Source organism: Poecilia reticulata, chromosome 11 (genome assembly GCF_904066995.2).
Source record: "Poecilia reticulata chromosome 11, P_reticulata-male-v2, whole genome shotgun sequence".
In the NCBI taxonomy this organism is placed as follows: domain Eukaryota; kingdom Metazoa; phylum Chordata; class Actinopteri; order Cyprinodontiformes; family Poeciliidae; genus Poecilia; species Poecilia reticulata.
Genome location: NC_088840.1, coordinates 2,829,042 through 2,854,360, shown reverse-complemented (window position 1 = coordinate 2,854,360; position 25,319 = coordinate 2,829,042). Strand labels below are relative to the sequence as shown.

Genomic DNA, 25,319 nt, shown 5'->3' with positions numbered 1-25,319 from the left:
AGTGGCAACTTGTTTTGCTGGTAAATATGAACTGAGATTCATGTTGCGTTCCAGTCGCCTCGGAAGTCGAAACTCTGAGCTACGTTTAACCTCTCACCCGGGGCAACAGGATTCTAGTTTATGGGCGTCACCATGGTAACGCCCATAAACCTAGTTAGCAATACGTCTTACAAAAGTCATTTTGAGCTATACTTTCCGTCAGCAAACAAAACTTTTTATTTGTTCAGTTTAGATTTGCATGCGCTGCATGCAATATTGATTTTAAGCACACTTTCACATGTGTGCTTTGTAGAATTATTGTTTCCACCTTAGCTTACTGTCAATGCGAGAAGCGGCCATCTTGAAACACAAAGTCGTAACTAGGCCTGTCACAATAAGCAATAAATCAATTAATCGCATAACAAAAAAGCAAACTCATTAAGTTTTGTGTTTTTCTCTTTCCTGTATTTTTTATATATTTATTTATTACCAAAAATGTGATGGTAAATGTCTCCAGTCTGCTGCTTTGGTCTCAACTAGCTCTTGTTTTTTTGAAGAAAATTTTTTGTTAACTTTGTAATTCATTATCTTTGCCCTTTCCCATAATTTGGATGAGCAAATACTTTTGGCGAAATATATATATATATATATATATATATATATATATACATAGTAATAGAATCTGCTCATTATTTTAACAAAATGAGGTTTCTCAAAGTCTTGAACAGTGAGGGGAAAAAAATAAATGGAACACGTTCTCTCTTTTCTGTTAAAATAAAAAACCCAGAGTTGATTTATTCTAAAAGGCCAATTAGAGTGTATGGTTCCAGTTCTGAACGATGAGAACCGATCTGCCTCTGGAGCAAGCGCAGCTCGAGATAGCAGACAAGTGAACATGATTCCAGTTTCTGGACAAACAAGAACTACTTACCAGAGCGTAATGGCCTCTAAAATAGGCCATGTGACGTTGTGTACATTAATGAGACGCTTCCTTCATTCTCTCTCTCTCTCTCTCTCTCTCTCTCTCTCTCTCTCTAGTGTGTGTGTGCTTGTTTGGATGCATAAAATCTCAGAAACGGGGCGACGCCACAGGGGCCCCTGCAGCTGTAGACAGTGGCTCTTCTGTGTTCAAAGGGTGGACAGAAAATTCTCTATCTACCCCACCGTGACTAAATAGCCCCATCTTTCCTTTTACCTCACTTATTTATTCTCTTCCAAGTTAGCATAATTGACCATTTCTTACCCATTTTTTAGCTATTTTGCTCTGACCACCTATATGTCTTTGTCCTCTTTAGTTGAAAAGCCGTAGTTTTGCTTTTGTAATTATTTTTCTTCAGTAGCGTACTACCAAGCAGCTGCAAAAGATATTTAAATCCTCCAGAAGAGCCTGCCAGCACCGCTGTATTGACTCGCTGAGGCGGAATAAATCCAGGAGCCTCCAGTCTTGCCTTTCAACGGACCCCCATCCCTGAAACCAAGGCCAGAACAACTCCAGAGCAATGAACCTGAACGGCCTTCCTTTGGGATGTTTAGCTTCTCTCCCTCTCTTGATCATCTACCCTGCCTTCACAAAGAATGACTTGAGCTGCTTAATTAACGAGAAAAAACCCCTACGCCCCGCTCGCAGTTTCTGCTGCGACGCTGCTTCCCTCCTCCTCTTCATCCTCCTCTTCCTTTTCCACCATGCACATTTCACATAGAAGCCATTTTTTTGTTTTACATGATGATAAGAGAGCTTCTGATTGCTACAAACAAGAATATCTGAAATGCCAACATTATTAAAACCAACTGACAAAGTCAGTTACAGTGAGAAGGCCTCATCACTCAGAAATAATTCATGGCAGAGTTAAGTTTTATTCATTTACATCTATTTGTATTGATTTAAAAACCTCATTTTTATGCCATCACATTAATTATTATCTACATCAATTCTAAAATTTATTGAATGTAATTACTTAATATATACTAACAGTTTGAACAATTAAAGTTGTAAAACAAATAAGATTCTGTTATTTAAAATTTACGGGAATGATTTTAATTGAACTTATGAGAAGTGAAAGGGCGGAAAACAGAAACTATGTTCTGCACCAGTAGGTGGCAGTAAAGTCCCTTTAAACTGGCTGCCAACCATCTTAAAAACAGTAAAAGAAGAAGAGGACATCCTCCACTCCCGCGAGTCGCCAGCATTTAGGTCCATGTGATTTTAAGCAATCTCATACAACTAATATTGTATTACTTCTAGATGTCCTAATTGTGCAATTTATGTCACTTCAATATCATTTACATTGTTTATTTGATAGATTTGTGTTAAAATTATCTAAAAAAAACAAAAAAAATCTGTAAATGGGAATTTGTCAGGTAATAAAGTTACATAAATCTTAGGTTAGGGTTAAATATTGCTGTGAGTGTACCTGCCTAATCATTAAAACCCAATGCCAGGTCTTAAAAACCACAAAAAAAGAAACAGTTGAAAAACTGTTTTTCTGCCAGTGAGCTGCAGACATTCACCTGCATCCACAAGTGTCCATAGGTACAACCTCAGTGACAGACTCTGCCAATGACCGGACATTGATATTCAAGCCCGTGGCGAGGTCAAGACTCTCACCCTCACTTTGTGCCCACACACTGGCTGAATCCATTTAGCCATCTCCAGCAGAAACACGAGGCACCGCAAAACACCCAGGCTGCCCTCTGGCAATTTCGGTCGCCAACAACGCTTTGACAACACAGATCTCCTGTTGCACCAGGAAAAGTTAGAGGTCAGCTATGAGTCAAGACACCAGAGGTGCTGTCAGCTCCACAGAACCAGGATTTTTAACTGGGTGTTGGATTTAGTGCTGGAAACGCATGTGGGTGCTTTTTTATTAATGTATTTATTTATTTACCCAAAAGGGATAATACAATGAATGAAAAATAGCGCAGTAAATATGCCAGGAGGAGCCAGAAGGCTATTTTACATCTGTAGTGCCCAGCAGGTCAGCAGGTCAACAATCAATTCACCACAGCATTGAGCGAGAAAGAAAAGGAAAATACTAACATAAATTAGTACTGAATTAACGGTCAAACAACTGATTCCCCATCCAGGTTGAAATGAAGCATTATGTTCTCTTACTGCAGCTACAGTCACTACCCTTCACTGATAACACATGCTAACTGAATGTTGTCTAAAAAGTAGAGTGGACCCTGACTATTCACAAATAGCTGAAAACTTGAGACTTCCTCTAAAAACTTTTATATCTGCCTATATATATATGCAGACAGAGTCAGTCTTTAGCCAGTTGGTAGACCAACCTCATATCATGATGAGGTAGGCAAAGAACAGGGAACCAAGGTAATCCACAAAGAAGGAATTACACCCTCAAAAGGTAGCAAATGTTGAGGAGAACTAAACGTACCACAGGCAGCACAGACATCACCTGGTCAAACAAGATTTGTGTCCAGTGTCACCATATAGGTAGAAAGTTGGAAGGCAAAATAAAGCAACCTAATTGTCAGAAAGGGAATACAAAAGGAGCTTTTCCACTGGACCACCTGTAACTGGTCCACCTTGACCAGATGAAGTGCCATCAGCTGGAGATTGGCTCCAGCACCCCTCACAACCCCACTAGGGGTAAGTGGGCATGGATGGATGGATGGATGGATGGATGGATGGATGGATGGATGGATGGATGGATGGATGGATGGATGGATGGATGGATGGATGGATGGATGGATGGATGGATGGATGGATGGATGGATGGATGGATGGATGGATGGATGGATGGATGGATGGATGGATGGATGGATGTCTAAAATATAACTTTACTAAGTACGTTTCAAACACCAACAAGAAAGCAGTTACTGCACCCAGTGTTTTTAGTCTGGTTTACCTCAGTTTTCTTAATGTTTAGTAAGAACATTGGTTATGTAAGGTAAGGTAAGGTAACGTAAGGTAATTTAATTTATATAGCATATTTTACATGAATTAGAGGAAATACAACAAAACAACAAACTAAAGGAAAGAGCAAAGGAAGAAAAAATAAACAAAAAAGTATAACCCCATGTTTAAGGATAAGTAGTCTGTGATTTATAACTAGTAGGGGTGTGTCTGGATTCTTGTTCTGATAATGTTGATCTAAGGTAATGAGTAGTTTCTCCAGATAAACTAACAAGAGTTAGTTTATCTCTGTCCCGGCCGATTCTAAGTCTGTTCTATTTCCTGTTCTGGATTGAGTGAAGTATGTAAACTAAATGTTCCTGCTCTGGGTTGCTAAGCAGAATAAGAATAGACCCTCTGGATGTTTTGTTCTAACTAATAGGTTTGATTCCTGTTGAGTGAATACATAAACTAGATGGTCCTGTTATAAGTATAAGTGATGTTTAAGCTAGATAGACATTAGTTTATTCATTTGTGCAGTCATCCTCAACAAAGGTCAGAGCTGCTGTCTGGTGTGTGTGTGTGTGTGTGTGTGTGTGTGTGTGTGTGTGTGTGTGTGTGTGTGTGTGTGTGTGTGTGTGTGTGTGTGTGTGTGTGTGTGTGCTCAACCAACTGAGCCACCAACTACTCCAAGGTTTTCTTTTTCTTTGTTTTATTGTTAGCTGAACAATTTAAGTTCAACACCAATAAAAAATACACTTATTAATTGTTCAAGTGAGCAACATTTACCTGACCTTGTCCTGTGATCCATGTTTTGTGGTTTTAACTTTAACACAGTGGAGACAGGGGGGAAACCCCATAACTGTCAGTCTCAAAATGCTTACATGTTACAGAATGGGTCCATGAGGACACTTGTGAGGACACTTGTGAGGACACTTGTGTCCTCGTGACAATTAAGGGGGTTTAAACACAATCCAACTAAATATTAACCACAGACAGGAAAGGTGCTGCACTCCTCTTTCCTTAAACCCAAACCCTTTTTCTCAGAATTATTCAATACCACTTTCTGACATCTGACACAATTCTTAATCTGTGACTCCTGTTAACTGCAGCTACCTCCTTACACACACATTTACACACAAAACCGTTGCTGTCCGCTGAAATGAAGATGTGACTGACTCGATTACCATAGAGCACACAGCAGAGTGTCTCCTAGAAACCTCTTTATCCTCTTTTCCCTCCCCCGACTCCTCCGTGACTGATGGGTTTAATTAACAACTGGTCCTCTGTCCCGGCCGAAAAACTGGGTAACGGAGTTGACAAGTGGTTTAGGGGGAGTGAGGGTGGAGGGAGGTGAAGTGGAGATATGAAAACAATCCTTAGCCCACTTTTGTGTGCATGTAATTAGAGATATGTGGGATTTGTGCCAGAAAGGTTGCGGGTGTGACGGCACAGTTTTCAACAAGTAATTTATGCTGGAATAACAATGACAAACATGTCACACATTGTTCAGAATCCATACTGGTGCCAAGTGTATCGAGAGCCACTTTGGCCCCAACCTGCATCTACAGTTATTCACAAAATGATTCACGCCCCTCCCAGAATGAGCAATATTTCAATTTGAACAATAGACTTCCTCTGTTTGGAAGTAATATGAAGAGTTTTTAAACGCCTCAACCAGAGTCCAGATCTTTGGAGAGATGATGGCATGGAGACCTTTTGAGAAATGGTTGAAATACCAATAAAGACATGGAAGACACTGGTCAGGATTTGATTACTGTAAAGTATGTTATGTTTTTCCACTCATTAGAGAGAAGGGTGATAACTGTAACATGTTGTTTTAATTTAATTGTTTTAATTGTTTTAATTTAATAAATTTAATTTGGAAATTTGCTAAGCGTATGACTAATTTTGGGCTTAATTGTACTTAAAGGGTTAAATTGAAATTATATTGCAAGCTGTAGTAAACTTTACTTAGTGATGAAGGCTAACATTCTGCACAGCAAAAATATTTAATGTAAATTTAGCATATGTTTTAAAAATCTACATTTTAGATTGAGTCTGATTATTGAATGTGAAATATAGAAATTCAATAGTTGTCCAGGAATCACTATGTTGAGATATTTTTGCAGTTATTATCTGCTGCTTTTCCAAATTAAATATAAAACATATTCCTGGAAAAAGTGCAACTAAATTGAAATTGAAGCTACATGTGTTTTCTCCAGCATGAGTTAAACTAGCTAATGTGGAACTGAAATGTATTTAATAATATCAATCAAACTGTGGAAAATAAAAAAGATGCTAACATTGATATGCTAAAGAAAATGAGCTAAAACAGCAGCAGGTGTTTCAGAATGTCAGTCCACCAAGAGGTTTAATCATTTGTTTGAGCTGCACCTAATGTACATTTCAGTTTTATTTATTTATTTTACCTTTAATAAATTCACTGTACTGTGAGCCTAATCAAACAATTCTTGCATTTTATAAAACTGTTTGATTTTTCACTTCCCCTGAGCTAAAATCATGACATGCTTCTCAAATTGTCAGGATTTCAGAGGTTGAAATGTTTTTGATGAAGATTTTAGTAACTATGCCAGAAGTAGTGTGAACACTTTAGCGATCAAAACTAAATTTAAGGAAGACAAATTCTGTTCTTGCTTCCTATTATGAAATTGCATTATTTCGTCAAGGTGACCAAACAGGCATGGTGGTGGAAATGGCAGCAGGATCCTGGGTTCCTCTCACACAGGAAACCCTAAAAGGATGAGCAGGTACAGACTGGTACAGAATACTAAACTGAGCAACATTTCTCACACAGTGTGAGCCTGAGTCCAGTTACCTGCCGGAAGCAAAATGTTTTCTTTAGGCTCATGATATATTAACTCCAGTCTAAACTTTCCTCAGGAAGCATGGAAATGGAAAAAAAATAAAATAATAATTAATGGCATGCTTTCTTCTGCTTTCTCATCACTTTTCACATATTTAGATCATTTCACCAACAAAAAAAGCATGTAAAATGCTTCCCTTAATTATAATAAAAACAAAAAGTAAATCTGGTTCTAATCTCTCTCAGGTCATCTTCCCTCCGGTGGCATCTGGGCCGCCGTCATCATCCTCTCGTCCCATGTTATTATTGTGTGTGTGTCTGCTGACCCGGGCCATCATGCCATCTGCTCACACTCTATTGATGCCGAGATTAGGGGTGTAGGCCATGACAGCAAAGGGAAACACATGTTCAGACCAGAGAATTACTGTCACCCAAAGGTGGCTGCTTAGATTAGACCAACAGGCCACGGTGGATGCAACGTCAACAGCCGCGGCTCAGACAGGAATCTGTCTGCCACCTGATTTCCAAGCTGTGTCCACCAAATTAATACCAGTGCTGTCAATAACCTCCCCACTCATCCTGCTCTCCACATACTCATCTTTTTATCTCTCCAGGTTCAACATCTTGGTTCTCACTTTAAGGGCTTTGAATGTTCCATCACCGACACACACCACAGAACTGTTACTGGACGCCCATATGGTCACTTGACCGAGGGCTTCTAGTTGGACGGCTGAAAGCTAAATGTGACAGACTTGAGCAGTAAACCTAAATGTCCTGATTGTTGTTAATGGTCAGAGAGTGAGAACACATTTGTTAAACTACTATAAATCATTTAATACTGTGAAATTTAAATTCCTACGTGAAGAGTTTCTATTTTACTAAAAGGACTGTTTAAATTTTAGGATGTGAAAGCATTACATTTCCACAAAATGTGAGTTATTATTATATTGAACTGTTCAAACTAATAACTATTGTGATTAGATAATTCCTTTGTGATACATGGAATTAGGAAAAAATGAAAATGGAGGATGTGAAATATTGATATCAGCTTTGGACCATCAACATCCGAGGAGGTTCAGGACCGCATCTGCCCTCAAAGACCTCAAGACCCCCTAGACACTTACAGCTGCCTGTTTTAATATTTCAAATACCAAATATACCTTAATACAGTTTAATATGCACCGTGGAAACCAGCATAGCATTACCACAGAACCAAATATAAACAGTCTTCAATCAGCCAATCAGCAACAAGGACAATAAATTTGCTGCTTTGCAAAACCCAAACAATAGCATGTCAGGTAGCATTGTGGTGACGTATTTAGCTCCCCAAGCTGCATTCTAGAAAAACCCATGAATATGTAAATATGAATATATATAATTTGGAGTTACAATACACAGAAAAAAACGTGAAAAGGTGAAACTGTGAATAACTGTCAATATGTGGGGGTCCTATTAAAGGGAACCTTTCTTGCACATTAGTTGTAAACAAATCTAACCAACAGGATTTCTCATCCTTGGTTGTTCCAAACTTTTTACTTTATCCAGAAACCTGATTCAGACCTTTCTTAGAATCCGAAGTCAGCCGCAGAAAACTTCCCGAGCTTTGAAAACCAACAACTTCACAAAATCTTCAACGTATGTGCCTGAAGTCGTCTTTGACCAAACCAACATGCTACCCCATGAGAATAAAAAACATACTACAGGCCCTTCTGTCCCATGTAGGACCAGGTCACTTCCTTCATATGAATGCATTTACGAAACGGTGCAAAGACCAAACGGGCTGGAACCCACCACGCTCACTTCACGGCCTTCAGAAGGCAAACGGAGCAGGTGTTGGCCCAGGTGCTCCTGCTTGTTTCTACAGTTAAATTAGCACCGTTGCAGGAATCATTGCGAGAAAGAAGCGAGAAAGAAGACGAAACATGTTTAAAAAGTGCATACTGAGTTGTTAAAAGAGAAAGAAGTAGAATAGATGGGTTGGGAGGCAAAAGGGTGAAGATAAGGATGCTATAAGCTATCTGAGGTTCAACTCTCAGAAGATACACCTACACTGGAAGAGTTTGCTGCATTCATTTCAGATTGAAGTTTGTTTATTCGGGAAAAGATGGTTTATTTTAACACCTTTTTTTTCCTAAAACTGCCTCAACTTCCTGCAGTCACACCAGGCAACTCAGTTGAAAGGTGTCAGGATGTTTGATAATGGTGAAGGAGACAGTTTGGCCTGGAAGACCAATTATTTTAGAGCTGTTAGACGAGCCTGCTGCAGCTGACCAGGGTGCAAAGAAATAACGTAATCGCTAAAGTCATTTTAAACTGCGCTGCGAGTCACACAATGGAACTGTTCTTGTTTCGGTTTTAGTGTGTGACCAAAGTGTAAATGACTTTCAGTATTTACACTCTGCCAGGTATTGGATCAAAAGAGATCACACAGATCTACAAACGGCTCCTCAGCCACGTCGTTGTAGAAGATAAAGAGATTTCTTCACGAAACTGTTGTCAGTTCAGGGAGAACAACAGAAAGGTAGAATCTGTTATCAAGGTCAGAGTTCAACACTGACAGGTCTGGATGTTTTCTTGGTTACTTCTTGGAAATGGAACATAAGGATTTGAAAAAGTACTGATATCTTTTGAACATTGTTAAATTGTGTCCTGTTACAACCACAAATATCAGTCTAGTTTGATATACTAGACACCAAGCAGAGCTTTATTATAAAGTGGAATGAAAATGATGCACACTTTTCAATGTTTCTTCTCCAAACTGCAAAAAAGTCTTTTCACCAAAACTTTAAATTAAAAATGGTAGCATCTCAGTATTGTCTGAGCTACATTTTAAAGTGTATTTTTGTTTACACAAAACTCCTTTCAAGTTAAAAAATGTTCACTACTTTGTGTTGGTCCATCTTTGTAGTTGCAACAAGACTAAATGTTGAAAAACTAAAGGAGTATGAATACTTTAGCAGGAAGTGATTATCTCTTGTGATGTTCTACACAAAATACATTCAAAAACCATCAGAACTTCTGTTCTTCTATTCAACTGTATAGAAAATCTGACCTCAGGAAGCACACACTGGCGCCTTACCAAACTAGACCTTCAGACGCCTCAGCAAAGACTTTTCTGAGGTGAATTATTTCTTGACTAAACTGTTGTCAAATCAGCATCATCAGCTGAAAGCTGGCAGATGCACATTTCCATTCTGATGATTAAACCACTCTTTTTTTATTTGGTCAAACATCGTTGAGTTTGATGCTGCCTATAAAAATCTCAGGCACCAATCAATCCACTTGATGAGGCTGAGAGTCGGGTTATAAACAAAGACAGACCTGACTTACCTCCACCCTGCCTTGGGTGGGGTTTTCCATGCCATCCATTTTAATTGAGGTAAACCACACTGGTGTGTGTCCTCCATCCTAAAGCTGCTGCTACGTTTAGGAGAAAATTGACGAGTAAAACACGGCTCTCACTTTGTGGTTTGATTTAAGTCAATTTTATCCATTTCAGTGTGAGTACATCCATATTCCTACAGTAATGCAAGCTGAATAAAAGCAGGAGTGTTGACTATGCAGGGTATGAAACGTAGCCCAGGTGCTCTGCAGGCTCAGATGTGTCTGCTGAACAATATGGACAGATCAGCTTTACTTCCTGGCACTGAATCCATTGTTTTTGTTTCCGTTCCATTTCATTAACATATTCTATAATAACGCTGTAAGTCTTTTTTTTTCTTGACACTATCCTGTTATTTTACAAACCATAACTGTTCTGCTAGACTTGTTATTTTCTCCTGAAAAGTCCAATTTCATCATTAGCAACAAGACGCTCTGTTTTCTCCAGTCACACCTTCATGTTTGCCTCCTGAGAGCTGTGTGTGTGTGTGTGTGTGTGTGTGTGTGTGTGTGTGTGTGTGTGTGTGTGTGTGTGTGTGTGTGTGTGTGTGTGTGTGTGTGTGTGGGTGTGTGTGTGTGTGTGTGTGTGTGTGTGTGTGTGTGTGTGTGTGTGTGTGTGTGTGTGTGTGTGTGGGTTTGTCAAAATAATGCTGAGGTGGATCCACACTGCTAAATGCAGAGATCCCCCAGCCCCCTCCGCTCTAGCAGACCACCTGTTTGTGGTACCACCTGTTCTCAGTGTATTCTAAGATTCATCCGACTTCCACTCAGTGTGTGGGACTGCATGTTGAAGCTCACTCACATGACTTCATTCCAGAATTAGAGTGTTTTCACACCTGATAGTCCGGTAGACTCGGTTGGATTGGAAACCAATGTTGCAACATTTATTCCATTTCCATCTACTGTTCTCTTTCTGTCTGCCTGTTCCCCCTCCTCACCTGTGGTGGCGCTGCACCAAGAACCACTACAGGAAACCACTCAAAAACCTCTGAAGAAGACACCGACTTCCTTCATGCAATGCAGAAAACAACGGATTGGCGTCAGATTTTTTGCGGTTTTAGGATTTTGTTCCATTCGCACCAAATTCTCCATCTAATCTGGCTAATCTTGAGCTACTTTGATAAATTGGAAAGAAATGTTGCTGTTAAACTTTTAAAATTGGAGCAAGACCTAGAGAAAATCCTGTTAGTTTACAATTCTACAACAAACTCAGAAAGTACCATCTAGTCTTATCAGAACAAGAAACCAGAGAAACCTCTACGGACTACTCATTCTTAAACATGGGAAACTAATTTGTAGTTTTATGCTTTTTTTGTTTTCTCTTATTTCCTTTTGCTCTTTCCTTTGGTTTGTTGTTTTGTTGAATTGTCTTCTAATTCATGTAAAGCACTTTGAATCACTTTGTTGTGCTATATAAATGACATTACCTTACCTTAGCATCTAGAAACGTCAACCTGATACAGGCATGCATGTGACTGCAGTTTATGGCCTTTGCAATTCTACTACATTTTGTGTTGGTCAACCAGAAACCTACCAACAAAACAGCCTGAAGTTTGTCATTACTTTAACAAGGTGTGGGAAAAACTTTGTATCCAGCTTTCAGCCTGAGGTTTGGTAGAGAAATGAAGCTCTCTCCGTACTTATTCTGTTCATGCTAATTATCTTCATCAAGTGTCTGCGTGTGATGACAGAGCTGACCTCCATGAAGGGAGCTAAATCCACGCCAAGCTGTGTCAAAGTCCTTTTCCCCGCAGCCCTATTCATTTGAAAGGTTGCTTGTTACATTAACTCTTCCCAGTAGAGCCCAGTTGATCCTGTGGAGCAGGGAGTGGTTTAGTTCGGTCTGTTCAGCAGCTGCTTCTGCTTATCAAGGAACCGACATCCATGTGGCAGAATATTTAGAGTGAATGTCAGAAAAGAAGAAGGAAAGAAAGAAAGAAAAAAACAATACAAAACAACAACAAAAAAAACAGCTGACACTTTCACTTGTCAGCCATGTCACTGGGGGCACTTCTCTTCAAAACCACAGAAGATAATGGTTTGGAGAAATTCAGGAATTGTCACAATGTGTCGCAGAGATTTAATGTCAAAGCAGCCACAGGCAAACATGGAGAGGACTAGAAGTCGTGTCTGAAGCAGGCTCTGTGGATGCCAGGTACTGTCATAGCCCCAAATCCCCCGTTCTGAACATTGAGCGTCTGTCAAGAGTACGACTGACTGACACACACGCACACACACACACACACACACATACACACACACGCGTCTGGATCAGCTGACAATGCGGCACCGAGGTAACAAAAGCTCTTGAACAGTCGCACATTCTGGACGCATTTGGACATCTTTAGTGGTTACAAAGTGAGCAGGAACATGTTGGTGAGACTGAAAGAGCGCCACCTATCTCTTTTATTAGGTAATACTGGTTTTAGACTACAGTCTGCAAGTGAATAGCATGTTTTTGACTGCAGCAAAAAAGGTACTATACCCAGAGCAATAAGCACTACTTAAATTAGTTGTCTATTTTCTTTGTCTAACATAAATATCAATTCTTCACAATGGTTAAAAAAACAACTTGATTTTTTTTTCTGCAGCAGTAGAAATTTTCACCACATTTTTCAGTTAAATAACGTCATGCGTTTTTATGTTTGTTTTTTCCTTCAGATATTTTAGTTTTGCTAAAGGTTATTAGTTCAGCTCATCTGATTTTTATTTGTAACTGGAAACAGCCAAGAAACAAAAAACGAATCCTTAATTCAGATTCTTCAGTATTCTCACCTCCATCCTGCTTCAGAAACACCAAAACAAAGAATCCAAGTCATTCAGAGGAATTAACGTCAGGAGATCTTTTCCAGAAAATATACTCATTTATTGGGGTTTTTTAAATCACTAACTCTATCAATGTTTCCTGACAGGCAACTTTCTGGCTACTGATCCACATTCCACTTTTATGTTACAGATTCCTCTCTTAGATCTAAAAGTGAGGAACTTTCTCATATCTCACGAGGATGATGATATTTATGACGGCATCAATGGTAAATCTAAGACAGCCCAGTGATCTGCAAACAGCTCGTTTACAATTAGCAGAGTGAAGTTCAAGACGCCCAAACGCTTCAGGAGGATGAATTATCTGAGCTACTCCTGACACACGGCCAGGTAAAAGTGACTTTCTAGCCTCAGTGGGAACTTTAAGACTTCACAGCAGAACCTCTCCGCCATGTCTGCTTTACCTGTTGGTCGCTCCAGGTTGTCTGCGCAGATCCGGACGGCCAGCATCAGTAGCAGCGCTGCTGAATACATGTCGGCGGGTCGCGAAAGTAGTAAAGGTCCAGTCCGGCTCGTCACAGCAAGCAAATCCTAGAGAGAAGTGTTGCCGCAGCTTGAGCGGCGAAACGGCGGCTGGAGAGAAGTTGTGGGGTGAGCTCCATCCAGAGGGGTGGCCGCCTGCTTCCTCCACAGCCCGCTCTGGGTGCTCTTCGTCCGCAGCTGAGGGATTCAAAAAAGCCCCCCCATCCCTCCGACTACTTTTTTTTTTTTTTTTTTGACTGTCAGGCGAGGAGTTGGGACGCAGAAATGTGAGTCAGCGGCGCCGCCATGTGGCGGGACGCAGCTCGACGCAGCTCGGACCCTGTGACGTGTTTGACCCATTCCATTCTGTTCTATGTGACAACACCGCCCTCTGCTGGTCTTGTTTTGTTCCTCCTACTCATTTACTTTCACTGGCCACATTCTGTAAAGTCCTCTCCGCTGTTCTGATTTGCTTGATGACTTTATATTTCAACATGAAAACTAAGAATCAAGTAAAACGAGAGAAACTAAGATATTTTATTGTCATGTCAGCAACTTTTACAGAAGTTGTGGTTCTTCTGTGGTTCCAATTCTGTCAGATTGGAACCACAAACTCCATCCGTCCGTCCATCCATCCGTCCATCCATCCATCCATCCATCCACTCATTTTTAAGACTAGACTATAGTAGACCAATTTGTCATTTAAGTAATTTATCTACAAAAATGGTTTGAACTTTCTCTCCTTTCTCTGCATCCATTCATTCTCTGCTTCAACTCCTCTAGGAATTTGGGGTCAGAGTTCACGGATTACTTGAGCTTTCGGGATGCAATTTAGCTGCTCCTAAATGTCATCCCCACGAGAACCTGTGTAAAAAATAAATAAACAAATAAATAAAAATAGCATCTTGCTCCTATGTTTATGGTGTGTGGTATTTGGTATTTAGGGCCCCCAGTTCTTACTACCTAAAACAGAAGCAAAAGCATCCCTCAAAAATAGTTTGAGCCAAAATTTGAGTATTATTATTGTTTTACTCTTACTTATATTTTATTTTTGATTCCACAGTCATATTTTGTTTTTCTTAGCGTCAGGACTCATGTTTCAGAAATCTAGTTTCTGAAACATGAGTCTTCAGTGAACATTTTGGGAGCGAGAGGCGGGGTACACCCTGTCTCTGTGTCGCCAGGGCAACACAGAGACAGACAGGACAAACAACCATGCACACACACACTCACACCTAGGGAGTGTAATTGGTCTCTAATTTAGAGACAGTCATGTTTTTGGAGTGTGGGAGGAAGCCAGAGTATCCCGAGAGAACCCGCATGGACAGGGGGAAAGATTGGAGCTGGGAATCGAACCCAAAACCTTCCGTTTTGAATTGAAAATTAATTTTGAATTGAACCGTGACTCTAAAAATTGGAATCAAATCGTGAGATTGTTAAAGATTCCCACTGCTAGTGTTTACTCCATCTCCGTTCTCCAGAATGACTCAGGTATCCCCAACCTGTGTCCAGAAAGTTAATGTCTTGTTATTTTCCATTATTCAAATCTGCAGTCACCCAGGTAATTGCATTGCAGATTTATATGACTTAAATATTTCCTTTTATATTTCTTTGCAGGCAGATTAGAACGATGATTTATTAGGTTCCATTCTGAGGCCAGAAGAGGCATTGGGCATACCTTTGGAATGCTTCAAACACCATGGCACTGCATCTTTCTGAGGGTAAATTACCTTTCTGTGATGTTGTCATGTTTTTTTTTTTCAGTAATCAAAATCATGGTTAACAAATCAAAGAGAAGTCAGCAGTTGTTCAAAATCATTCAAAAATCATTTACTGATCTACAGCATTTTATACTTTCATCTTGTAACATTGTGGAGAATCAAAGGAAATGTCACACATAACTTTTAACTCATATCGGTACACGTGACTAACTAGAAGGGATTGTTTTAATTGCTGATTTTGACAAGCAGATAGATACACACTTCATCATCTCTGTCTGCCGAGCAGAATCCAATGGAAAAGGTTCCAAAGCAGAGCAATCAGAAAGTACCCTGATGAAGCTCAATTTTCTCCAGGAACTACTAGAAGGTTTTAACATTTAAAAAATGAAGAAAAGAAAATAAGAAGATATACCATTATTACCATACAGTAGTCAAATAGTAGTAAGATGATATACTTTTTCTGTTAACATTCTTCCGCTAACACAATCATAGTATTATAACACCGTTTTAATACGGTGTTTTATATATATATATATATATATATATATATATAACACCGTTTTAATACGGTGTTATATATATATATATATATATATATATATATATATATATATATATATATATATATATATATATTTTTATATATATATATATATATATATATATATATATATATATATATATATATATATATATATATATATATATATATACATATATAAAACACCGTATTAAAACGGTGTTTTATATATATATATAATGACGGCTATTGCAGATAGAAAAAAAAGTAGATTTTTATGAACAAATTCAGAACATTTTACACCATAAATTGTTTAGAAAAAAAGGAAACGTCTGAGTTTCAAGTCAAAAATGTTTGTTTTTTTCTAGAGTGTTTTTTCTATAAATATTCTGAGATAAATCTCAAAACTTCAGTTTTATCTAGTCATTTTTTTACTTTTGGAGCCGAGACATTTCGTACTTTTCTAGAAAATGTCTGAGATTTTGGCTGAAATGTATTCCTCCTTTTTTTCTATCTACATTGGCCCTAATACGCCACTGTGTAAATAACTTTCTTGTATTTTCTTTTTGAAGAAGAATCTTCATCAGCGGCACAGTCTGGGACATAACTCTCTCCAAGAGCCTTTTTTGCAGTGGGTCACACAGCAAAACATTCCTGTTCTGCAGAAGAAGAGGAAGAATTTAACACTCAATGTCAACTCAACAAAACAATGTTTTGGAACTCTACCTAGCTCCACCTGGGTGGAGGGAATGTCAGCCATGCTGAGTTTTCTGCACAAACACAGTTGTAAACTAAAAACAATTGGAAGAGACAGATCCAATAAAGACGCTAGCAACGAATCTGTAAGCAGCTAATGCTAGGAGTCAATTCATCAAAGCTAACATTCTGGCTGTAATTCAGTCTGTGGGTATCTCACTATTTTCAGATGATGGGATTATTTGAATTAGGGGGAGAAATACAGAAATTCTTAAAGGAATTACATAATGTAGAATCTAATGTTCTGCACTGGGTATTTAGATTTTCAACATCCAAAGAAAAAGTTGTCTCTACAAATATGAAATCAAATCTTCATATTTATCTCACATTGTAGGAGAGTACCATTTTAGCCTATAATATACTGTGTTACATTCGATCTCGGCAAATTCAATCTCAAAAGACCACGATGGAGATCTTCCTCTGCAGATTGCTCTTGCATCACACTGTGGCATGTGGTGAACACATGGTGGTACACTCTGATGGCGAAACACACAAACAACACCTTCAGTTTGTTCCTTTCTTTTAATCTGATATTAAAACACATTACAAATTCAGTATGCAAATGCTCTCATTTGTTAAATTAAATTATTGAACAGGTCTTTGTTGGTGCAAGCTGTAGCAAAGAACTTAAATTAATTCATCCACATCTGCACATCAAACAGGCCAAACCTCTACAGCTTGAAAACTAATAAATATATCAGTAATTTACAGGCAAATCAGACATCGGGCATGTTCGTTCTTTCAGTTCCTAACCTAACTGTCCCTTGAGCTCAGACAGTTCTTCACACTGAGAGGAACGGAAAATCGGTAGCAGGTGAGGAAACCGCTGCAGGCCCGGTGAGGAGATCAACCTGTGAAGACAAAAACACTTGGGACGCCCCAAGAAACGGGGCCACATTCTGAAGAAATGTCTACATCGTCCAAAAGTCTTTAAAGACATCACACAGTGCAAAAAATCCCAAAACAAAAAAAAAACTGAACCTGGCTGAAAACCCCACATGAAGCAAATCGGTTCACCAACACCAACACTGTTCTTGGTAATAAGTCCTATGGAGAGCAGAGAGAGAGGCACCCAGCTGGGCTAACATGTGGTGCACAAAGTCGATCCTCGAGGGCCGAGATCCTGCATGTTTTAGTTCTCTCCCTGGTGGTAGTAACAATCTTCTCACCAGGTCAATGTTCTTTTCTTCTAATGGGCCATCATTTAATGCAGATGTGTTAAACCAGGGAGAGAACTAAAACATGAAGATGCCGGCCCTCCAGGACCCACTTTGGGCACCACTGATGTAGAGTCACCTCAATCTTTTGCTTGTTCACAAGTCTGATTCAGTACAACTTGGTTCTCATCTTAATGTTTGACATTTTTAATCAGAAAGAAAGAATTGCTTGGTTCCATCAGCAGTGGAACAGTAGTTATTGGATGGTTGCTGAAGCACCCAACAGTGAGTGAGTGAAGATCAGGGGACTCCTAGTGGGCGTCAGACAGCACTACAACAACTCAATGGCGTTTGAAAAAAGTCACATTTTGGACTCTAAGCTGGACCCTTGTGCAGCTGTCCAGATTCTAGGCACCACAGGTATTGCAGTAGCCTGATGTTGAAACCCACATGTGGGTTTATCTAAATGGGATAGAAGTCTTTATTTGCAATAAACCAATAAAGACTTTTTTAGACTTTGCTGTTCTAAACAGTAAACCTGATCAGAGTTGAGGGCTCAAACATCTACCAACAGAGTTAAATGAGAACAACAGACCTCCATAGGATTCTGTTAGTTCACTGTTGTTGAGGGTAAAGGTACTAGCATCAGAACTAAGTTGCAATGAACCAGACTCATCTTTAAGATTAACAAACCCAAACATTGAGCTCCTTTTAGCTGTGAAATTAAATTCTGTTGCAGAGTGTTTCAAACACAGCAGTGAGGGTGACCAGAGAGTCTGTCCTGGCCTTACTTGGCCTTGTTGTCATCCTGAGTATTTTCCTCTATCACCACGATCTGCACCCCTGATAGCTGCCCACTAGCATCCAGCTGCAGCCCCTGAACAGTCTCAGTCTGTGCCTCCTGCAACTGGCACTGCGTGTCCTCTGCATCCGCCGCCATGGTTACCTCGATCCCGCTCTGGACCACCATGGCGGTGGCGTCCCTGCCCGACTCGTCGGCCAGCTGCAGCTCCATCATCCCCACCGTTTGCTCTACGGGGGTGGGGTTGATCTCGATGACTGTGTGCTCCTGGCCGGCTTCCATGTCCCCTTGCATCACCTCCTGCTGCACCAGCATGGTGCCGTCCACCACTTGACCTTCAATGGGGACCATCTCCGCGCCGCCGGCGTGCTGGCTCAGGTGCACCAGCTCCACAGGGCTCATCACCGTACCAAGCTGGCTGGAGTCTTGAACCGCAGTGGCGCCTACAAGCGTGAGGCCCGAGGAAGGGTGCAAAGTGATGGCATCTCCCTTTCCATCCCCGGCCACCATGTAGCGAGTGAAGAGCTGGGAGCCGGCGGGGAGCAGGGTGACCGTGTTGGAGGACTGGGCTAAGGAGGCGATGGGCAGGCCTGCCACGGTGAACGGCTGCCCTACAGAGGACAGGGAGATGGGGGAGAGTACAGTGAACTGCTGGGGCTGCAGGGTGGCCTGCTGGCTGATGGGGGACGTCAGGAGGGTGGTGGTGGAGGCCGGCCTGTGGAGGCGGGGACGCTTGGTTGGACGCTTAGCGGTGGCTTTGTTTTTAGGTGCTTGAGGGGAGGAGAGCAGCGCTCGCACCTGCTGCTGCTTCTTTTGTTCTTCCAACTGAACCTCCAGGTCTGCAGGAACACAAGATCAGATTTGTTAGCTTACCCTCTTATATTAGGACACATCTGACATTCGACAAATCTCAACAACATATTTGAGAACATGTTAAAAACCATCCATACAGGACATAAATTTGGTGTCAATGTGAAAGCACTAAACACTGTTCGTCATAATCTCCAGAAGACATTTTATCTGTTGTATGAAGGTGACTGCCATCTAAAACAAATCTCTGAAGTAGTACTGAGACAGCTCAGGGGGGAAATACCACTCTTGCTGAACAGCATTGAACCCGTCTGTCTCTACAGCTTCATGTTCTCACTCAAATACACGTTGTCATCATAACACAGTAAAATTACATAAATATTTCTCCATATGTATGAATAAACTTAACACTTAATGAGATTTAAATTAGGTCTACCTCAAATCTGTGGTATGTAACTTATATAATTTTTTTTTACATATTTGTTGATGTTATGAGACAAGATGATCTGAGAAAGGATCGATCTCCCTGACCTATTATTGAAGCAACCAATCAGAGCCAGGAGGAGGGTCTTACCGCTGTCACTCAACCTCATGTTCTCGCTCCTCTCTGCCATTATGTGCTAATGGCAGGGAAACAACAGGACAACTATTTATCAGCCTCATCTGTGGCCTTACTATCCTTGACATTCACAACAGGCTGTGCCAGCTGCAACGCAGCAGAGAGTAAGAGGGTGACAGAGAGTTGGGGATGGGCAGCGCCACACGGAGAGGTGATTGGCATCACTAAAACACGGCTCCTTGCTCTGATAGGTTGTTTCTAGTTAGCACTGGGAGAAGGTGGAGGAACTCGGTTTTTTCTCAGATTATTTGTCTCATACCATAATGTCATGACATTTAAACAAATATGTAAAAAAATATATTTTTTATAAAAGTTTTATGCCTGTTTTTTTCTGCAGTTTTCTGGCTGTACTCACTGGTGAGGGTGCTGAGGATCTGCTCCTGGCTGGGGTCCGTCTGCTGTTTCCTCTTCTCCAGAATCTTCTTGACCGAGTCCAGCAGGCCAAAGACTTGGGCAAGGTTACTGAGTACAGCCACCTCTACCAGACAGGAATCTGGGATCAGTGTGGCAACCAATCAAAGGGTCACTTGGTCAGTCAGAAAGGAGGAACAACTTAAGCTGCTGCATCCAGTAAATCCATTAATTGCTCATTACTGCTATAAAAACCATATTTGAAAGCATCATAAGATGTTTTCCAACAGCAGCAGAGTTTGTTCTTTCTTTCAGATAATTTCATACACTTCAGAGCACAGAAGGCCCAGCGTCCTCAGGTTGACGGCCTGCTTTCCTACCTGTGTCCTGTAAGGCATTTTGCTCTCTGCGCTGGAGCACGCCGTCCAGCATCTGAATCAGCTCCGTGTTGATGTTGGTCACCACTTCCCCCAGTAGACCCACATCAGCAATGCCCTTCCAGAAATTCAGCGTGTCCTCTGTGGACAAGCAGGAAAGACTCAGTCAGAAAATGCCTACTGATATAGAAACAGTGCTGAGACTTCCTCTGTTGTAACAGAGATCAGTTCAAGGCGGATCATTGTGACCTGAGATCTCACTGGATCCCTTCTTATCTCCAGACTCCATGGAGCTGGAGCTCCAGTCCAACTTCCTGCCCATTAGCTCGGCTTGATCGTCAGGCACCGTCCCGCCGTTACCCAGGACCGTGTGAACTGCAGGTCACACAGGACAGCACACACTGGACATATTACAGGTAGGCCAGCAGCAATCATTAAAGGAAGAAAACACCTAACAATTTCTGTTTTGTTGGAACATTTAGAGGGTAAGTATGTCATTCGAACTGAGGTGAAGGTTCTTCTTCCAGCAGGACAATCACACTACCACACAGCCACAACAATTTACATTAAAGCTGCAACATTGATGTAACCTTTATAAAAATATAAATATTTTTTTTACCCATTTGTTGAACCTGTCACCATGTCGTCACAGTATGGTACGAGACAGATAATCTGTGAAAATCTCCCAGTGCTCCATATTGCTGCATAGCCCCCACTCCTCCTCCCCTCCTTCCTCTCTACTAGCACAGCCATGTTGTGAATGCTACGGCTAGTTAGCATGGCCAGCAATGACGGTAGATAAATGATTTTCCTGTAACTCCAAGTTGTTTCTTTGCCATTAGCACAAGTAAATGAAGTTGATTGACAGTGATTAGACCCTCCTCTGATTGGTTGTTTTTGGTCGGGAGCAGTGACATGAAGCTGAAGCGACCAATAGGGAGCGACTTTTACAGTAAACACTACATCATCACTTCTAGAGCAACAATTAACTTAAACTGAAGCAAACTTCCTGAATAATTGTTAAATATGTGAATAAATTACAGCAGTCTGTTAAATCTGAGCCTTCTCACCCTGAGAGGATGTGGGCGTAGTGAGACCGGTGCTGTCCGGAGGGAAGCGAGTGTTGTTGATTAATAGGTCAAACTTGGTACTACGGCATGTGTTGGTACATAGGGTGCTGTGCTGATAGAAGTCCAGCTGACCTGAATCCATCATTTTCCTGCAGGGTACAAACAGGGAACGCTTAAAGAACAAGGAAACAGTCTCTTCTCTGAGCTTGTCATTTTCAATGCATAAATCATATGTGAGCTTGCTCTAAATGCGACAACAGAAAGAGGCAGACAATAAGGTAACCATGTGGTGATGTATCACCTGTTTTCTGACCCCCTGCCCTCACCTTAGCATGACTCCCCCCATCCTGATGGCTCTCTTCCAGTCCTTCAGAGTGGCTTTTCCAGACAGGTGCACGAACTGCTTTGGACTGATCAACTGGTCTTCATACTACAGAAAACAGCATTACAACAGTTAACACGCTATAGACTATGAGCTAATTTTAGTTCTAAACTGTTAACTTACTAGATGCAATTAGTTAATGGTAGTCAACAGACTTGTGATAACCCACATGCTTAAGTTACCGTTTTACCATTTTAGCTAACACTAGCATTTAACTGACTTTAGTTTACGTGTAGCTGTTAGCATTCTAAATTGACTATGTTAATGTAAGTCAGCAGGCTAGTGACAGCCTAAATGCTAATGTCAGCATTTGAGCTGATGGTAGAACTTAGCTGTCATGATTAGAATCAGTTAATGATAGACAACAGGCTGGTGATTGCCTACATGCTTATGTTATCATTTTAGCTAACATTAACATTTGAATTAATTTTATTTTACATATAGCTGCTGGCACATTAGATTGACTAACTTAATTTAAGTCAATAGGTTACATTCCTGGACAGCATTTTAGCTAACACTAGCGTTTTTACTAATTTTGGTTTACATGTTGTTTGCATAACAGATAGATCAGGTTAATGTAGTCAAAAGGATTGGATCATTTTGGTGACTTTGTAAAATTTTATAGCATTGAGCTTTGATATACCTTTACACATTTCACGTTGATTCCAGGGCACACAAATTTTTTCACAAGCAACACAGCTTTACAGTCGCCACAGGTTATAGGACAGCCAATTTCAACATCATCCCCCTCTGTCTGCTCTGTAGGAAAGAAACAAACACACTTGTAGAGACAAAAACATCTGTGCCATTTTTCCTGGACATAAATTATTTCGACAACCTCTCACCTGATTGAGCTTCCACAGCCATAACAGCTGCATCGGTTTCAGCTGACTCATCGCTACAGAAGAAGACAATTCACATATCTTCACTTTGGAACGCAGTATCATGACCAACTTGTGCATGTTGACGGCTTTAAGGCAGTCTATAGTTCTGAATGGGAATGTAGATCTCATAAGAATCCTGGTAGTAGTACATACCCAGTGCTGATAGGCTGGAGCTGCAGGATGACCTGAGTCTTATTGGGGTCATCTGAATCACCTTCATCCTCATTCTTCACCATCACCATGTCCCCCACAGACACCGTCACCTCATTTGTGTTTGCCATTGCTCTCACAACAGAACACTAGAGTGGGTGGCAGCATTTGTGCAACATCTGTAATGGAGGCACAACATACAGTATACACTTTACTCAGTCATCCATGTTGAAATCCAGACTTGGGTCTTCAAGATGCTGGTTGTTCTCTACTGTTGTCTACTCAGATTACATTACAAACACATGAACTCTTTGTTACTGAGGTGGTTTCTGAAAGCAGCTGGTTGCACTGACAGGTCTCATCAAAAAGGGATCTGAAACACACTTTAGGGATGTACTAAAATGCTAAATCCAGATTGTGAATCTGTGCCAAGGTTTGAATGTTGACAGACACACTCTATCCAATTTAACCAAGCTTGAAGTTTTTTGCAAAAAAAGATTTAATCTGATTTACTCAGATGTGCAAATTTATGAAACATTCTAACTCAAAGGGCTGTTGCTGCTTTCTCAACAGAGCTTTAAAAAAAATGGGGTTGGTCATAAAAATGCCAATAAATACTGTGAAGTTTATGGTTGTTAGATGATAAAACTTTGAAAGGTTCAATACAAACATCACCATGCATGTACTCTAAAATCTTAAAGTTTGATCAATAACTATCGAGAATATAATGGTTAGCTTTTGAATGTCTATGTTTGTTAATTGCAGTGAAATAAACAGTAGTTTAAATCCGTATAAATGTATTGCTCCTAGGAATAATTCAACCACCTTGAAAATCAAGTTGAGCCAATCAATATCTTAGTTAGCAAGGTCAAATCTAGTCGCTTTGTTATCATGTTGAACATAATATCTTAAGTGTTTAGGGTTTTCTGGACTTTTTAATGTTTTATTTGAACCCCTCTTTTTACAGAGTGAAATAACAAAATTCCAACAATTAGAACTTTTTATGTTCTAACTCATTTGTGCGTTTCCCCCTAATCTACACAGGCTACCTTTAGGAATTTGGAGGTAGTCCTTCTAGGTAATTGTTCAATCCAGCAGCCTCGCAGCATGATGCTGCCACTCCAGTGCAAGATAGCTGGAAGTGTTCTGAGGTTTGGAAGCTTCACGTTGACTCCTTCATATATACTTTCACAAAGTCTGTGTCGCCTTTCCATAAAACCGTCCTTTAGAAGATATTAGTTGTGACGTTCGGCTGGCCCAAAATGAGGTCATAGCTTCTAATACTAAAAGCGTATTATTTCTTGAGTTTAGTTTCATATTGTCCATGTTAGGGCTGTTTAAACCAAAGGCCAATATGTTAAATAGCGATATACTGCATTTACCTGTAAAACTTTTAACATGTCAGTTTGAACGCGCGTGGGTAGTGGGTTCTCCACGCGCAGCGGGGGGTGGGGGTTATAAAACCGCAGTTTAGCTCTAAGTGAGGGGAAATTTGACTATTTTCGTTCGATCTCTAAGGCCACACGACAACTAAAGCTATCCGTTCTAGTTAAATATTAAGACTTGTAGCTCCAGAAGTTGTCGGGCTGTCATCGCCTCAAAAACCAAACCCAAATGTGAGTCGTTTAGAACCACCGAGCTACACAGTCTCAGTTTGGTGGTAGCCATTACAGCTAATGCAGCAGCGTCGTTTCATATGTAGGAAGCTGGACAATACCACAGAACTCTACCGTCCGAGACGGGTAAACCTTTGCATTTAAAGTGTGACGGCTACGTGCTGCTTGTCTATGAACCGTACGTCCCCTCGTAACTCTGCATTTTAACTCTCCGCTCCCCCTCAAAATGACGTCTCCCTGTGCGGCGGCACGTACAGCAAACAACGGCACGGCGACGGCGGCGTTGCCCCTCCATTCTGCGAGAGGCTGGCTGACTGAACCCCCTTCCGCGATTTAAGCTAACCTCTGCTGCTAAAATCACCGTTTGTGTCGCTGGAACAATGTTACTCTGCAGTAATATATATTAAAATTCACATTGTGGAAAAAGGCCCGTCCTTACCGTTTTATGAAGACAAACACATCCCTAGATTGTGGGGAGCTTCGGCGCATGCGTACTTGCCTCTTGTAGCCGTACTTCCTGCTAAACAGCGCTCGCCCTGTTTTAAGCTTACTTGCGAGAGGCAACAATGTCAGAAATTTACTTGACTGAACGACTCCCACAATATAAGACATTCATGCAAATGGACAGATTGTTAGGTCTGGTGATCTGTTACGTTACGTTCCCCTTATTTACGGGATTGTGTCGGTCACACTCTACAGGTTCCGATAAAATCATTAATTTCATACGCAACAGAAGCCACTTCATCGTATAAAGAAAAGCTTAGCATGAGCTTCCA

The 25,319-nt window shown here is 40.7% G+C and overlaps 2 protein-coding genes across 8 annotated transcripts in view; both read right to left on the bottom strand.

Annotated features, from left to right (window-relative positions):
• ptprua (protein tyrosine phosphatase receptor type Ua) overlaps positions 1 to 13,548 on the bottom strand; it is a 211,960-nt gene extending 198,412 nt beyond the window's left edge. For all 4 annotated transcript variants that reach the window (XM_008421304.3, XM_008421306.3, XM_008421305.3 and 1 more), the window contains exon 1: positions 13,271 to 13,548. In XM_008421304.3, coding sequence (XP_008419526.1) covers positions 13,271 to 13,340 — 70 coding nt within the window. In that variant the 5' untranslated portion in view covers positions 13,341 to 13,548. The remainder of the gene's footprint in view (positions 1 to 13,270) is intronic.
• A 3,285-nt stretch (positions 13,549 to 16,833) lies between these two features.
• Positions 16,834 to 25,293, bottom strand: gmeb1 (glucocorticoid modulatory element binding protein 1). 4 transcript variants are annotated; one of them, XM_008421300.3, is made up of 10 exons: positions 24,983 to 25,293; positions 22,931 to 23,106; positions 22,739 to 22,791; positions 22,537 to 22,652; positions 21,838 to 21,941; positions 21,512 to 21,660; positions 20,691 to 20,816; positions 20,445 to 20,582; positions 20,069 to 20,206; positions 16,834 to 19,123 (listed from the first exon to the last, which is right to left on the bottom strand). In XM_008421300.3, exons 2-10 carry the CDS (start codon positions 23,056 to 23,058, stop codon positions 18,270 to 18,272), a joined length of 1,806 nt encoding a protein of 601 aa, XP_008419522.1. In that variant the 5' UTR covers positions 23,059 to 23,106; positions 24,983 to 25,293; the 3' UTR covers positions 16,834 to 18,269. The 4 variants fall into 4 exon arrangements, with proteins under 4 accessions (XP_008419522.1, XP_008419525.1, XP_008419524.1 ...); XM_008421303.3 differs by having other exon boundaries at positions 20,069 to 20,191; XM_008421302.2 differs by lacking the exon at positions 24,983 to 25,293 and adding an exon at positions 24,799 to 24,823.
• Between the last annotated feature and the right edge of the window lie 26 nt (positions 25,294 to 25,319).

Coding starts and splice junctions, on each gene's coding strand:
- gmeb1 (XM_008421300.3), bottom strand. CDS start 23,058: ATGGCAAACACAAATGAGGTGACGGTGTCTGTGGGGGACATGGTGATG. Junction 22,653..22,738: donor GGCTGTGGAAGCTCAATCAG/GTGAGAGGTTGT, acceptor TCTTTCCTACAG/AGCAGACAGAGGGGGATGAT. Junction 19,124..20,068: donor GATCCTCAGCACCCTCACCA/GTGAGTACAGCC, acceptor GTGTTCCTGCAG/ACCTGGAGGTTCAGTTGGAA.